The sequence below is a fragment of the Geotrypetes seraphini genome, chromosome 8, assembly GCF_902459505.1.
Source record: "Geotrypetes seraphini chromosome 8, aGeoSer1.1, whole genome shotgun sequence".
In the NCBI taxonomy this organism is placed as follows: domain Eukaryota; kingdom Metazoa; phylum Chordata; class Amphibia; order Gymnophiona; family Dermophiidae; genus Geotrypetes; species Geotrypetes seraphini.
The window spans coordinates 182,676,072-182,692,957 of NC_047091.1; the positions used below are offsets into that span (position 1 = coordinate 182,676,072).

The window sequence follows — 16,886 nt, forward strand, 5'->3', positions numbered from 1 at the left end:
GAATGAGGCATTATGACATCACAATCTCAGCTCTGGAATGTTGCTACTCTTTGGGCTTCTAACAGGTACTTGTGACCTGGGTTAGCCACTGTTGGAAACTGAATACTGGGCTTGATGAAAGAGGAAGGGAATGAAGACTTGTATACTGCCTTTTTTGTTTCAAAGCTGACATTCAAAGTGTTGGGCACTAGAGGATTAAGTGACTTGCCCAGGGGTCACAAGGAGCAGCACTGAGATTTGATCTCGTAACCTCTGGGTGTGTTCCTGCATTGGAGATACTCACCACTTCAGCATCTGGCTGCCTTTCCTCATGTCCTCGTTCTGGTCCCCCAGGATGTCCATCATGGCTCCTGAGGCCTGTTGATCAAAGCTGCTGCTGCCCTCAACACCGATGCTCAGGCTGCAGAGAGAGTAAAGGTGGGGAAAACCCCAATAAAATTCAGAATGAGGGAGAGAAAAGCCAGCACCCCAGTGTCCCTTTAGAGAACGACACGGGGACAAATTTGTCCCTCTCCCATTCCTGTAAGTTCTGCCTTAACCGTGCACTTATGATTTTAAAGTGTTCGATGCTTGTGCAGATGAGGTCACAGCTTGTAGGAATGAGGCAGGGACGGGATGGGGAGGGTGAGATAGCATGAAAGCCAGTCTTATTGCTGAATTCTTCACCTCAGCCTGAGGATGAAAACCCACTGTCACACAGAAGCCCAGGGTTTGCCTTTTTAAAAGCATTTTTTTTTTGTTCAGCAAGGGGATTTCAAAATGATCACCTTCACAAATCCCCAAAGTGTTGTACAATACACAAATACATACATACAATACAGCAGTGAAATAATCAACAATATATATCCCGCTCCCAGCACACCCCTGCCTACCCCCTTTCGCTCTCAAAGTCCTTGGGCCGGTATGAGATGTAGTATTCATCGCAGGGAGCCAGAGTCTTCCTCCTCTTGGTACTGGGGTCTTGGGACTGCTGCTTCTTCCTTTTCCCGCCCACAACGGCAGAAAAAACTTCCTGAGTTAATCAGAGCAGACTGCATTATGAGGATCGCCAGACTTCTGGCATCATTAGCACAAAACCTGCAAGAGGGTTTGTGCATTAACAGGTAGGCAGGTTGACTGGCATGCTATGAGTACCGTGTTTCCCCCAAAATAAGACTGTTTTATATTAATTTTGAATCCAAAAATCACACTAGGGCTTATTTTTTTCATATACAAACAATCATCTCTCCCTTCCTCTCCTCCACCCCAATTCTTCCTCTTTCCTTCCCCCCGTCCCCCAACCCATATGCAGCATATTTCCTCCCTCCTTCTCATCCCCCTGTGCAGCAGAACCCCACCGACCCTCCCAGTGAGACCGACGTACTGTACCTCCGAGGCCACCAAAAACAACAGCGGTGGCAGCGCTCTGAGCAGGCTGCTTCGCTGCCTTCCCTCTGCCATGTCACTCAGGGGAAGGCTGTGAAGCAGCCCGTTTACAGCGCTACCACCGCAGCTGTTTTTGGATGCTGCATATGGGGGGGGGAGGGAGAGAAAGCGCTGCTGCTGGCGAATCGGGCAGTACAGGGATGGAGTTGGGGAGTGTCTGGGACATTCGGGAGGGGCTTTGGGGGTCAATCTTAACTAGGGCTTATTTTCGGGATAGGTCTTATTTTCGGGGAAACACAGTAGTAATAATCCTAACATCAATGAGCTGGAGGAAGGGTGAGTTTGAGTGTTTTATACGCAACCTAGAGAAAACGCATCCACTCACCACCTACCAGCTCTGCCCTTCCTCACCAGTAGCCCTAGCGCTCTCTTCATAACAACATAAGCATAGCCTTACTGGGTCAGACCAATTGTCCATAAAGTCCAGAAGCCCGTTTTCACGATGGCCAATCCAGGTCCCTAGTACCTGGCCAAAACCCAAAGATTAGCAACATTCCATGCAAAATCCCAAAATAGCAAGATTCTGGAATCCTAAAGAGTAGCAACATTCCGTGCTACCGATTCAGGGCAAGCAGTGGTTTCCCCCATGTCTTTCTCAATAATAGACTATGAACTTTTTCTCCAGGAACCTCCTGGCTGCATTTGAGATTGGAAATGGCTTCAGCAGGATCGAATGGGGATTTTTCCTGCCCATGTTGGTTCCAATCCTAAAATTGTGACCTCTTCGAGAGCTGGAGCCAGGTCAGGTTTTCAGGATCTCCACAATAAATATGCATGAGATAGATTTGTATCTCAAGGAGGCAGTGCATGCAAATCCATCTTATACATATTCATTATGGATATCCTGAAAACCTGACCTGGCTCCGGTTCTCGAGGACCGGAATTGCCTACCCCTGCCCTAGGGCATTGCAGGCAGTATGATTCCCTGACCTCCCCACTTAAGAACAACATGTAAGCTTCAATTTAAATTTTTAACTTAGCGAGCACCATCAGCATAAGTTTGAAAGCTCTTAAGAGCTGCTCTTGATACTTAAAAAAGCAGAGCCAGCAAACACAGAGCAGGCAATACTACTCCCGCCGGCTACACACATTCATTTAGGTGTTCCCGTGTGCTTAATTAGAGCAAACTTGTGCCCAATAAATAAATAAATATGTGACGTGCCAGTAAAAAGGCACGGAATCAACTATCTTGTAATGCCCCGAATGCCTGAGCCCACTGACCCAAAGAGAGGAAATATAAATCTCAGTCACGTGTCCCTCCAGGTACTTAGTGAAATATGCAATCCTGTAGTCACATGGTACCGGAGGTGGCCCAAGTCCTTATAAGTTCAAGGCCAGAGTTAAAAGTGCAATCCTATGTCAACACGGCTCAACCCAAAGCCCCTTCCTCAGGAACCGAGCAGGAAAAACACAGCAATAGATCAAAGTACAGTGGTGCCTCACACAACGAACTTAATTGGTTCCAGGAGCAAGTTTGTTATGCGAAAAGTTCGTTATGTGAAACGCGTTTTCCCATAACAATACATGTTAAAAAAAATAATTCGTTCTGTAGCATAAAATATGCTAAGATGACATAAAAAAAGATAAATTTATCTTGTTAGAGCTGGTGTTAGACACAACTGGGGACTGCAAAGTCCAGGCAGAGGCTTACGGCTCTCTTTGACCAGGGGGGACAGTTGCCCTAGTTGCACTACCCTAACCCTATTCCTGCTATGTGTGACTGTGGTATTCTGTTAGCATGATATTTCTGTGTAGCATTCTATAATAATTTGGCTTATTCAATTTTCTTGATAGTAGAGGGGATATATGTGAAGGGGAGGGGAGACAGGGGTTTTGTTGATCCTTGCTGTGTATTATAATCACCCCCCACATACTCCCCAGTACCTTTTTAATCATCCCCCCTCGGTACCTTTTTTAATTCCTCCCATCTTTCCCAGCCAGTGGCGTACAGGCCAGAAGCGCAGAGATCAGGAGCAATTCCTCTGCACGCCTGTGTGGGCCCATGCCGATCTCCGAATGGCTGCAGTTAGTTCTTGTGAGTCCCGCGAGAGCTGACTGCAGCCATTCAGAGATCAGCGCAGGCCCAGGCAGTAGCACAGAAGGCTTGCTCTTGATCTCTGCGCTTCTGGCTGGGAAATTTGCTAGACCACCAGTTACGAGTGAGCGGGTGAGATTAAAGTTGCAGCAGTGGTGGCTTTTTTTAAAAAATATGTGGCGGCGGGGGGAGGTTTAAAAATATGCGGTGGCGGCAGAGGCTTAAAAATATGCAGCAGCGGCGGCAGGGGGGTTTAAAATATGTAGCGCCACTGCACAGGGAGCCAGGCGGAGAGAGGGCAGTTAAGGATGCAGCTCGGGCGACTTCGTTGTGTGAAACGAAGTTCGTTGTGGGAAGCAAGACCTGAAGTTCGTTGTGCGCAGCGTTCGCTGTGCGAGGCGTCCGTTATGCGAGGCACCACTGTAAATCTGGGCATGTGCTCCCTAAGTTAAAAATTTAAATTGAAGCTTATATGTTGTTCTTAAATGTGGAGGAAATCATACTGCCTGCAGTGCCCTAGGGCAGGGGTCTCAAAGTCCCTCCTTGAGGGCCGCAATCCAGTCGGGTTTTCAGGATTTCCCCAATGAATATGCATGAGATCTATTTGCATGCACTGCTTTCAATGCATGGGGAAATCCTGAAAACCCGACTGGATTGTGGCCCTCGAGGAGGGACTTTGAGATCCCTGCCCTAGGGCATACCCTGTTCATATCATTGTGTCTTTCAAGTACCTGATTTTTGTCCTTTTGGGATGTTTTTACAATACAGCCAGCAGAGGCCGGGACAACTCAGGATGCTTCTAAGAGGCCACTAGAGCACCAGGAGAAGAGAGGCTGGCTCTACAGTTTCGATTTCCGATGAAAACGCACAGGCATTTTCAGCTGAAATCCAAACCCAGATTTCGGGTCGGTGTTTGGTGCCAAATCCAAAATTTGGTCAGCCTCTACAGTGGTAGGAACAAGACCACAGGAAAAGTGGAGGAGGAGAAAATGAGAAGGAGACGATTTTTGGTTTTGCACTCCTGTACCCACAGATGGAAAAAACCCAGACACTGGGTGGATCAAGTGATCCTCATCAAATGTTATCTACCATTTTATTACTATGGAAATATCTACCTAGAGAACATGTTGAGGACAGAGAGAATCCCTCCCCCCCCCAAAAAAAAAAAAAATATAGCATGAAATAAAAAAGCGATTACATTCATCCAGCACAATACAGAATTTTAAAAAACCCATAAAAACACCACCACACAGCTGGGCTGGGGAGGGCTTCGATGGCTGGGATGGTTTAGATGGGCTGGAGGGAGCTTTGATGGAGACTTCAGTAGAAGGAAGCAAAGCACAATACTGGGCAGAGCTTTGGGTTCTGGCCCAGAAATAGCTAAGGAGGAGGAAAATTTTTATTAAATCAGTAATTTAAAGAGAGGGTAAGGTTGGACAGACTGGATGGACCATTCGGGTCGTTATCTGCCGTCATCTACTACCCTGTTTCCCCGATGGTAAGACACTGTCTTATTTTTTTTGGAAGGCCAAAATATGCTCTAGGGCTTATTTTCGGGGGGATGCCTTATTTTACATTTTTTTCTAAAAAGGGGGGGCTGTCTTATTTGATGGCCCTGCCTTATCATCAGGGAAACAGGGTATGTTAGCTACTGTGAGAAACACAATGGTGGAAGGTTTATCTGCAAACATTACTATAAAGAATCGCGCACTGCTGGGGTCTTTTCCTGTCAACACCGGCACGATGGCGCTCCTACTGCTGGCTGTACAGCGTGGAAGCTCCTCCCACTGCAATAGTCACATGTATGACCCAGGCAGCTCAGAAGAGGTATTACAGTAACCTCCTGGAGACTGCTCTGCATGCATGCGCTGAAGTTTCGTACCTCGACTCTCTCTGGCTCCGTTTCCTGTTCAGGCACCTCAGCAGGGCTCTGCCTCTCGGTGTGCAGGAGAGCAGCCGCCTTCTTTTCTTCTTGTGCCTGTTGGAACCTGTTGATCACCCGTCCATCCCTGCTGCGCTTGGCTCGCATCACACCACTGGCGGAAGTCTTGCTAGTGGCATTGATTTCAAAGATAGTCTTTAAAAAAAAATAAAATAAGGATAAGAAGGAGAAATTAGGTCTTACCTGCTAATTTTCTTTCTTTTAGTCCTTCCAGGCTGGCACGGATGGGTTTACGCTCCTCTGCCAGCAGGTGGAGACTGAGAACACACTGAATTTTAGTAGTACAAGTGGGCTGTGCAGCCCTTTTAGGATCAGTCTACAAAATAGCCAAGCAGGGACTTTATGAAACTTATGAACAGAAACTCCAAATCCTATTTTTTATTTTTTTAATAATACAACAGTCGGAGAAGGATTAGAACAGCAACCAACACTGTCCCCACAGTTTGCCAACAAAATTAGACAAACCGGATGCCGTCACTCCTCATGTAAGTACTCGCCCCCAAAAACAAAAAGGACAAAATTGACATTTAGCGTTCCCGAGAAAAAGAACCAACACTATGCAACATTGAGAAAAAAACACTGGGCGGTTTCTGTGTCTGTCTGAGCGACTAAAAGAAAGAAAATTATCAGGTAAGACCCGGAAACCTGCAACAAGCACAATGCCAGCTGCGGAAACCCTGAGAGAACATCTAACCCAGCTCCACGGGGAGAACATCTTTCAACCTACCAGAGACTTTTTCCATTCTATTGACTTTCCCGCCAAAATTTAAATTTCTGACCAACTGACTTTCCCGCCAAAATTCAAATTGGTGGACTGCCCTGTTCCCAATCAGGTCAGTGAACCCATTGTTTCCAAAGTCACACTGCAGAGCATACCCTGAAGAAAGCCACAGCATGGTGACTGAAACATCGGTTTCTACCTGACAAAGACGCAGCAAGACCCAGAAACCTGCCAACAAGCAGGTAAGACCCAATTTCTCCTTCTTTAGCATCCCTCCAGACATCTCCTGGCAAGACAGCGTATGCCCAAGCTTGTGGGCAAGTTTGAAGGGATGACGACAAAAGGAAACAATATTTCAGTACAGCAATCCATTAATAACAATAGCCGTTAACAACAAAAAATGCAATGTGGCAGTATAGCAGCTGTCATCGAGGCACTAGGTCCTAAATCCAGACTGTTTGAACATAAGACTAGCCTTACTGGGTCAGACCAATGGTCCATCAAGTCCAGTAGCTCATTCTCATGGTGGCCAATCCAGGTCACTAGTACCTGGCCAAAACCCAAAGAGTAGCAACATTCTATGCAGAATCGCAAAGAATAGCAAGATTCCGGAATCCCAGAGAGTGACAAGATTCTAGAATCCCGGAGTAGCAATATTCCATGTGGAATCCCCAAAGAGTAGCAACATTCCATACAAAATCTCAAAGAATAGCAAGATTCCTGAACTCCAAAGAGTAGCAACATTCCATACAGAATCCCAAAGAATAGCAACATTCCGGAATCCCAAAGAAGAGCAAGATTCCGGAACCCCAATAAGAACAACATTCCAGAGCTGAGATTGTGATGTCATAAGGCCTCATTCCACAGTGCCTCAGAGCCAACTTCATCAGTGATGTCACAATGGCTGATTGTCCTATACTTGGCTCATGTAAGAACATAAGGAGAAATTAGGTTCTTACCTGCTAATTTACTTTCTTTTAGCTTCTCCAGACCAGTAGAGGTTAACTTTACGAATGGGTATATATCTAATCATGACCAGCAGGTGGAGACTGAAAACAAAACTTTGGGACAGTATATCCTAGCCCCTCCTCTCTATTTCCCTCAGTCTGCTGAATAGCAAAGCAGAACCAAGAACTGGAAAACAACAGAGAGAAAAAACAATACTCCGAAAGGAGTAACAAATAACATACCCAAAATGCTGTTGGAAAATGCAGAGGAGAAAATTCCCGAAGGAAGAATGTCCCCACAGCTCGCCAGCTAAGCCAGCCGAGCCACAGCCGCTGTTCTTCAATTCTCCCCGGCCCTAGAAAAATACTAGAACCCGCAGCAAAAACCAAAAACTGCCCGCGCAACAGCCCCAACAACAACAACAACAGACAGGGTGGGGACCTCTACTGGTCTGGAGAAGCTAAAAGAAAGTAAATTAGCAGGTAAGAACCTAATTTCTCCTTCTTTAGCACTCTCCAGACCAGTAGAGGTTAACTTTACGAATGGGACGTACCAAAGCAGTCCCTCTCACGGGCGGGACCCCCGAAGGGCCGATACCAGTACACGCTCACCGAACACCGCGTCCCGACGCGCCTGCACATCAACCCGATAATGACGAACAAAGGAATGCAAGGAGGACCAAACCGCAGCCTTACAAATATCCACTGGAGGCACGAGCGACGACTCAGCCCAAGAAGCCGCCTGACCCCGAGTGGAATGAGCCTTGAGAAACTCCGGAACAGGCTGCTGTTTCAGAAGATAAGCGGAAGCAATCGTCTCCTTGATCCAGCGCGCAATAGTAGCCTTAGAAGCGCCAGCTCCCCGACGAGGACCCGCCAGGAGGACAAAGAGATGATCGGACTTCCGGAATTCCTGGGTCCGCTGCACATAAGAGCGAAGGACCCGACCGACATCCAACTTGCGCAGCTGCCGTTGCTCAGAAGAGCCCTCCCGACCACCCAAGACCGGGAGAACCACCGATTGATTGACATGAAAAGGAGAAACAACCTTCGGCAGAAAAGAAGGAACAGGCCGCAAGACGACCCGCTCCCTAGAAAACTCCAAGAAGGGAGCCCTACAAGAGAAAGCCTGCAGCTCAGAAACACGCCTAGCAGAAGTAATGGCCACCAAAAAGACCGCCTTCAAAGTAAGGTCCTTCAAAGAACAGGCGTCCAAGGGCTCGAAAGGCGGACGCACCAAAACAGAGAGAACCAGATTAAGATCCCAAGAGGGAACCGAGGGCCGTAGGGGAGGCCTAAGCAACTTGGCCGCCCGCAAAAAGCGAATCACATCAGGAAGAGCCGATAAACGCTGACCTGACACCAACCCTCGAAAGGCCGACAGGGCCGCAAGATGAACTCGGAGAGAAGACCAAGCCAGGCCTCTATCCAGGCCATCCTGCAAGAACTCTAGAATGTTAGGCAGAGAAGCGCGAAAAGAGGTCACTCCCCGCGCCCGACACCATTCCTCAAAGAGACGCCAAACCCGCACATAAGCCCGAGAGGTAGAAAGCCTCCGGGACCCCAACAGTGTAGAGATCACCTTGTCTGAATATCCCTTCTTGCTAAGGCGACCCCTTTCAAGAGCCACGCCGTAAGACAGAAGGGAGACGGGTCGAACATGGGAATGGGACCCTGCATCAGAAGGTCGTCCGAGAGAGGCAGAGGAAGAGGATCCGCCACCAGGTGCCTCACCAGATCCGCATACCACGGACGGCGAGGCCAATCCGGCGCCACCAGCACCACCAAACCCGGATGGTGAACAATGCGAAGAAGCACTCTGCCCACCAGCGGCCAAGGAGGGAACACATACAACAGCCCCTCCGTTGGCCACTGCTGGACCAGAGCATCCAGACCCTCGGCCAGACCGTCCCTGCGACGACTGAAGAAGCGGGGCACTTTGGCGTTGCCACCCGTGGCCATCAGGTCCATCAGGGGCTGCCCCCAAGCCTGCACTATCAACTGAAACGCCTCGGCGCCGAGACACCACTCTCCTGGATCTAGGAAGTGACGACTGAGGAAGTCTGCCTGAACATTTTCTACTCCGGCTATGTGAGAGGCCGAGAGGTCCAGCAGATGGGACTCCGCCCAAACCATGAGCAGAGCCGCCTCCTGCGCCACCTGAGTGCTCTTGGTGCCCCCCTGACGATTGACATAAGCCACCGCCGTGGCATTGTCCGACAGCACTCTGACCGACTTGCCCAGCAACAGGGAGTGGAAAGCCAACAGCGCCAGACGGACCGCTCTGGTCTCCAACACGTTGATCGACCAGGCGGCCTCCTCCGCGGACCAGGTGCCCTGAGCTGAGTGACCCAAACACTGAGCCCCCCAACCCAGGAGACTCGCATCCGTCAGGAGCACCGTCCACTGCGGGAGATCCAGACCCACCCCCTGAACTAGGTGAGGGGTCTGGAGCCACCAACGCAGACTGCAGCGCGCCAAGCCTCGCAGGGGAACCAGAACATCCATCCCGTGCCTCTGGGGAGACCACCTCCGGAGCAGAGCATACTGGAGAGGACGCATGTGGGCCCGCGCCCACCTCACCACGTCCAAGGACGCCGCCATCGACCCCAAGACCTGGAGGAAATCTCGCGCCCGAGGACACCGGGACGCCAAAAGCAGGCGAATCTGAGATTGCAATTTGCTCACCCGGCCCTCTGGGAGGAAGACCCTCCCCAAGGAGGTGTCGAACAGCACCCCTAGGTACTCCAGACGCTGAGCCGGGACCAACCGACTCTTGGAAAGGTTGACCACCCAGCCCAGCGACCGGAGAAACTCCACCACCCGAGCAGTAACCCGGGAGCTTTCCTGCAACGACTTTGCCCGAATTAACCAGTCGTCCAGGTAGGGGTGTACCAGGATGCCCTACGACCGCAAGGCTGCCGCGACGACCACCATCACCTTGGTGAACGTCCGAGGAGCCGTGGCCAGCCCAAAGGGAAGCGCACAGAACTGATAGTGCCGACCCAAGATCGCAAAGCGCAGGAAACGCTGATGAGATGCCCGAATGGGAACATGCAAGTAGGCCTCCGTCAGATCGAGAGAAGTGAGAAACTCCCCTGGCTGAACCGCCAGAATGACCGACCGCAGAGTTTCCATACGGAAAGAGGGAATCTTGAGAGCCCTGTTGACCCCTTTCAAATCGAGGATGGGCCGAAAGGTCCCCTCCTTCTTGGGCACCACAAAGTAAATGGAGTACCTGCCCGTGCCCCACTCCGGAGGGGGCACCGGAACAACTGCCCTGAGATCTAGCAAGCGCTGAAGGGTCTGGCGAAACGCCAGCGTCTTCCCAGGAGTCTGACATGGAGAAGCGAGGAAAAAATCCGGCAGAGAGCGGGCGAACTCCAGGGCATAACCGTCCCGCACCACCTCCAGGACCCACTGATCGGACGTGATCTCGGCCCATTTGGGGAAAAAATCGCGCAGCCGGGCCCCCACCGGAACCAAAGGGGGCGCCGGCAAGGCGTCATTGTGCAGGACGGGAAGCGGGGGAACCGGCGGAGGGATTCCCTGCCCCGACGGGCCCCCCGAAAGGGCTGCATGCGCTGGAAGAACCGACCCCGGGAAAATCCCGGAGACTGGAAAGAAGCAGCCCCACGCCCAGGGCGATACTTGCGAAATTCCCGCAAACGCCCCCGGGCCGCACCCCCCCGAGACGCCGGGCGGGCACGGTCCTCCGGCAGACGGGGAACTTTCGAGTCCGACAGAGTCTGAATCAACTTATCCAAGTCCTCTCCAAACAAAAACGACCCCCGAAAGGGAAATTTAGTAAGCTTAGCTTTGGACGCAGCATCCGCCGCCCAAGCGCGCAGCCACAACACACGCCTTGCGGCCACGCCAAAAGCCATAGACTTAGCCGAGATCCGTACCAAGTCATATAGAGCATCTGAGAGGAATGAGGCCGCCATCTCAATCTTCGCTACCTCCTGATCCACCAGAGACCAGTCGTCAGACTCTCGATCCAAGACACGCTCAGCCCACCGAAACACGGCGCGAGCGACCAGTCCCCCACAAATAGCCGCCTGGACCCCAAAAGCAGAAACCTGAAAATTTTGCTTAAGAATGTTCTCCAATTTGCGCTCCTCAGAGTCCCGCAAGGCAGAACCGCCCTCAACAGGCACGGTATGCCGCTTGGAAATCGCCGAGACCACCGCATCCACGACTGGCGAAGCTAACGTAGCCCGATCCCCTTCAGGAATGGGATACAGGCGAGCCATGCTGCGCGCCAGCCGAAACGGCGTCTCCGGCGTTTTCCACTGCTCCAGAATAATATCCCGAATATCCTGATGCATAGGAAAAGAGCGGGAAACGGAACGGATCCCCCGTAACAGGGGGTCCCCCACACGCGGAGTCTCCGGCGGCGCGTCCTCAAAACGCAAGACCGCAGAAACCTGCTGAATAAGGTCAGGCAGCTCATCTTTCTGAAAAAGGCGCACCACGGACGCCTCGTCACTGGAGAACGGGAAATCCGACAACCCGCCGCCAGCTTCCGTCCCCTCCAGAGAGTCCTGGAATTCCTCAGAAGGGTCCAGGTCCTCCTCCAAACCGACACGTTCCTCCGACCACAAAGTCTCGTCCCACGACACCCGCGGACGCTTGGACAAGGGAGGCGGCGGAGGGGACGTCACGTCAGACGAGAGAGGCAAAGCCGCAGGGAGCGCGGAGGAAACCCCACCCCCCGAAACCCCCTGGGCGCAACCGGGACCCCCAGCCGCCTGAAAATAGGCTCTGCATAAAGAAAAGAAAAAATCAGGAGAAAACCCCCCCGAGGGTCCCAAGGGACTCCCTGCCACAGCAGGGGACCCAGCAGAACCTTGCCCCTGCATAGTCAAAACAGGGGGAAGGTCACCCTTAGGTGGAAGACAAAATGGAGGGGCCAGACAGAGAAGATGGCGGTTTTCCCGCCAAAAAAGCTCCCTCCATAGCCTGAAGCGGCTGAGAAACCTGAATAGTCTCAGCCGCTAAAGCAGGCAAGCCGGCATCAGCTGTCAAAAAATCAGCTGAGAGGGAATCCTCTAAAACCCGACCGTCGGCGGTTCGGGGAATCCCTCCGTGGGCGGACGGAGAAGACCGGGCTTCCCCACCGTTCCCTGCCGACTCGCGAGGCACCATCGGCGGGGAGCTCTGGGCGCCTGCAGCCGCTGCCGACGGAGCTCCTCCACCGCCCCGGCCTGAACACCGCTTGCACAGGCCGGCCGCGAGTGCCTCGCGTCTGGAGCACAATGAGCACTTTTTCCCTTTAGAAGTGCTCATTGCTCCATACGCGACCTAGCTGCAAAAAAGTGCCGGTTAGTTGAAAAAATACAGTAAAATACAGTTTACTTAAAGGGATACAACCCTCCAGACCAGCACTACCTCAGGATTTTTTTTTTTTTACAGAACAGACTCCACAGGCTCTCAAAGCAATATGCCTTGCTTGATTTAGGGGGCAAGGCTTACTGCTGAGGCTCCTCTAAAAAAATGTGGGGAGGTGGAGGAAATGGGGGGAGGGACCCCGCTCGTGACCCGCCGGGTTTGACACCCCCGAGGTCGGACGAACCCCCAAACAGAGTCCGCCCAAGCTCCGTCCGGCTAAAAACAGGGACAATAAACCCCCTAAACAAATTCCAACAGCCCTACCAAGGGAGATGGGTACAGATCACTCAACACCTGCTGGAGACTGAAAGAAGACTGAGGGAAATAGAGAGGAGGGGCTAGGATATACTGTCCCAAAGTTTTGTTTTCAGTCTCCACCTGCTGGTCATGATTAGATATATACCCATTCGTAAAGTTAACCTCTACTGGTCTGGAGAGTGCTAAAGAAGAAAAGCTTTACTGGGTCAGACCAAGGTCCATCAAGCCCAGTAGCCCGTTCTCACGGTGGCCAATCCAGGTCCCTAGTACCTGGCCAAAACCCAAGGAGTAGCAGCATTCCAGCATGTCAAGGAGTAAGCAAGATTCCAGAACCTCAAATAGTGGCAACATTCCATGTTACTGATCCAGGGCAAGCAGTGGTTTCCCCCGTGTCTCTCAATAACAGACTATGGACTTTTCCTCCACAAATCACAACAGCCCCGAACTACAGACAGCACCGCTAGGTATTACCTTCAGAAGATCTTTGGTGAGGCTAAAATCATGGAAAAGGCCAACATTGAATTGTCGAAGAAGATAGTGATAATAGAAATTATAACCATAATTATTTTCACCTGTCACATGCTTTAAGGTGAGTTATAAAATATATATATAAAAAAAATACTTAAGTAATTAAAAAAAATCAGCCAATAGGATCTAAAATACATTAACATTAAACCAAAAAATACAATCATGGGACACTCACCGCTTTGGATTTGTAGTTTTTAATACTATCCACGAACTTTAGTCTCTCCAGCTCTTCCTCCTTCAACGAACCACCTTAAAAAATGTCCATACATACAGTCAGTAGAATATACAAGAAAAAAGTCATCCCCCCCCCCCCCCCCCCCATATCACGGCACAGACCAACTACCACAGAATCAAGGAAATAGCACAGGAACATTGCCTAGGGCAGGGAAGTTTAAATCTCAACAGTTTTTGCAATCCCAGCTTCTTCCACTGGGAAGTGCTATAAGAATACTGCAGAAATCCTGGCTAAAGGGAAGCTTACATTTCTTGGAATGCTGAAAGATCCCTAAGCATATGGGAGCTCACAGACCCTAAAATTTCAGCCTCTCCTAGCAGAAGCATTGTAAGAAAGTGGGCAGAAGGGTTGTACAGTAGTACCTTGGATTACGAGCATAATCCGTTCCAGGAGCATGCTCGTAATCCAAAATGCTCGTTTATCAAAGCGAGTTTCCCCATAGGAAATAATGGAAACTCGCTTTGATATGTCCCCCCCCCCATGAGAACTGGCATTGCTGCCCCCGAAGGCCCCCCCTGCAATCCGACACCCTCCCCCCTGCGATCTGGCACCCCCCTGACACGATTGGGCACCCCCCAGCTGCGATCCGGCATCCCCCCCGCCGTGATTGGGCACCCCCCCGCCACTTCTTACCGTCATCTGGGCACCGGCATGTCCTGTGCGTTGGTGCCGGTGCCCGAAGATCGGCCTCCTCTTTCTGCTGGGCCTTGAGCATCATGCCAGTGCTGGTGCCCAGAAGACGGTAAGAAGCGGCGGGGGGGGGGGGGGGGATGCCGGATCGAGGGGGGGGAGGATGCTGGATCGCGGGCGTTTGTAAATCGAGCCATGCTCGGTTTCCGAGGTGCCGATTTTGCAAATGTTTTGCAAAACACTTGTAAACCGAGGTACCACTCTACATGATTGTGATTGTGTGAAGAGCAGTGGATTTATTAGCACCTCCCTCTTCATGGCTGTGGAGCGCTAGGAGTGGCCTCGTGGTTAGAGTTACAGCATCAGCACCCTGAGGTTGTGGGTTTAAGCCCCGCACTGCTCCTTGTTATCCTGTTGAAGTCACCCAATCCTCCACTGCAGAGGTACATTAGATAGATTTTGAACCCACTGGAACAGACAGGGACAAGGCCGAGTACCTGAACGTAAACCACTTAGACCGGTGTATCACCAAACTGTGTACTGCCCGAGTTTCTACAGGACGTGTCTCTCGTGGTAAGAGGCACGTCCTGTTGGCAGTCAGCCGACGCCAGCGCCACTGTTCTCCGCACCTCTTCCCTTTCAGCACCCCCCCCCCACACTGACAGCCCAGGGCCCCATCATCGCGCAAGTGATGACGTCACGCATGCATGCGACCTCGAGCCGTGGCCAGCACGTTTAGTGTGCCGTGGCTTCACAAAGGTTACGAGACACTGGCTTAGACAATTAATAGGAGGCATATAAATTACTACAATAAATAGACTGGGAGGAAAAACCATAATGGTGACGATATAAAACAAGTGAATTACACTGGCAGAACAGCGGGTACAAGGGCTCCTGCCTGCTCTGCTGACTGGTGAATTCACCTGTATGCGTTAGTGTCTCAGTCCAAGTGAGAGAAAGGGTGGATCGTTAAGGAGCCTTAGCAGTGGAAGGAAGCGAGATTGAGAAGCGGTTGCATCAAAAGCAGGAGAGAGCGTTAGGTGTTAAAAATTGGGGGCGTGATCAAGTTTCAAGTTTATTATAGATTTGATTAATCGCTTATTCAAAATTCTAAGCGATGTACAAAACAGTAAAATTACAAATTTCAGGGGGAAACAAAAAACAAATAAATACGATTAACCGGAAAAAACGGGGAAAGAAATACAAGTTATTGATAGTAAATAAGACGAGTAAGGGAAAAAAATTAATAGGAGGAGGGGGGAGAGCAGTGGGCTTCAAAAAAGGTAGGAAATAAGATTCAATTGAGGCTCCTAATCTAGCTTTCTAGCTGTCAAATGCATCTTTAAAAAGAAAGCATTTTAACTTGCCCTTGAATCTATCTAAATTGCGTTCTTCCCGAACGTAAATAGGGAGGGAATTCCATATTTGGGGGCTGTGACAGAAAAGATGAATTGCTGCCGTGTATGAATGTTTTTGAGCGAGGGAACTATTAATAGATGTTGGTCGTTAGACCCGAGTAATCTTGTAGAAGTATGGGGAATCAATAATCTAAGAATGACGTGATGCTCACTGAAGAGGAAATGAATGCCCAAGAGGTTGACGTCCATCTCTTTCACCCGTTTGATGGACTCTGGGGATGGGCTTGGACGAGACTTGATGTACTGTTTGTACGCGTTCTCCGACACCTTCTTCAGATTCTGCAGGTCCAGAGAGCTCCGATGATCTGTAATCAGCAGCGATTCCTCGTCGTCGATAATGTTCTGGGGAACTCGACCAAACGCGCCATCCGCATCTGTGGCAAAGGGAAGCAAAAACCTTAGGCACAAGGCTACAGCAGAACACCAAAACCGAACTGGTAGCCAAAGTTCAACTAAAGCCAGCCTCACCTTGGAAGGCCCGACTCTTGAAAGAGAGGAGAGTCCATACTGTCCCAGAACAGAAGCAGCTTCCTGCGCCCTCCGTGCCTACATTATATCATAGCTGGTACAGTCACTAAATAGGGCAGCAATCCCTAGTCACTCCTACCCACGCTGGCTCCTTGGTCAAAATGGCTGCCACTACACCACCAATGATACAGTGGACCGGGGGGAGGGGAAGGAAGGTTGCACCACAAACTCAGCTTCAGCCTAGACCAGTGGTTCCCAACCCTGTCCTGGTGGACCACCGGGCCAATCGGGTTTTCAGGCTTGCCCTAATGAATATGCATGAGAGAGATTTGCATATAATGGAAGTGACAGGCATGCAAATCTGCTCCTTACATATTCATTAGGGCTAGGCAGAAAGCCCGATTGGCTTGGTGGTCCTCCAGGTCAGAGTTGTGGACCACCCCTGTGCCAGCTGTTTTCATGCACCCTTACACCTTACTCGTTACCTCAATGATATGTTGATTAGGTGCAAGGTTAAAGGGCAGCCGCAGAAGGTCTGGGCAGGGGGCGTACGGGATACCACCTGAGCAGGTACCTGACGCTGTGTCCTGTGGGCTGGCAAGTTTCAGAGGGCGACCCAGGAACAGGTGCAAATCGAAAACGTAGGGAATCTCATCCATCGCTACCAGGGAGTACGCAGTGCCACTCCTGCCAGCTCTAGCAACCCGGCCTGGGAAAATGAGAAAAAAGAAATAAATCTTCAAGCAGATGCACATGCCAGGATCTGTTCAAGCACCTGCTAAAACTCTAAACATCTTATTGTCGTGAGATATCAGTACCCTCAGACTTGCATCTTTTCAGCAATATCTTGCTACTGCCCCCAGCCTTTTCTCCCATCAGCCCCTG

The 16,886-nt window shown here is 50.7% G+C and overlaps 1 protein-coding gene across 2 annotated transcripts in view; it reads right to left on the reverse strand.

Moving 5' to 3' along the window:
- Window positions 1-16,886, reverse strand: part of DDX54 (DEAD-box helicase 54) — a 56,488-nt gene that overhangs the window by 11,382 nt on the left and 28,220 nt on the right. For both annotated transcript variants that reach the window (XR_004540445.1, XM_033956377.1), the window contains exons 12-17: window positions 16,576-16,710; window positions 15,686-15,907; window positions 13,426-13,499; window positions 5,343-5,537; window positions 873-1,012; window positions 284-400 (exon numbers count right to left, since the gene is read on the reverse strand). Coding sequence is in view for 1 of the 2 variants with exons in the window: in XM_033956377.1 (XP_033812268.1) it covers window positions 284-400; window positions 873-1,012; window positions 5,343-5,537; window positions 13,426-13,499; window positions 15,686-15,907; window positions 16,576-16,710 (883 nt within the window). In the remaining variant the exon portion in view is untranslated. The remainder of the gene's footprint in view (window positions 1-283; window positions 401-872; window positions 1,013-5,342; window positions 5,538-13,425; window positions 13,500-15,685; window positions 15,908-16,575; window positions 16,711-16,886) is intronic.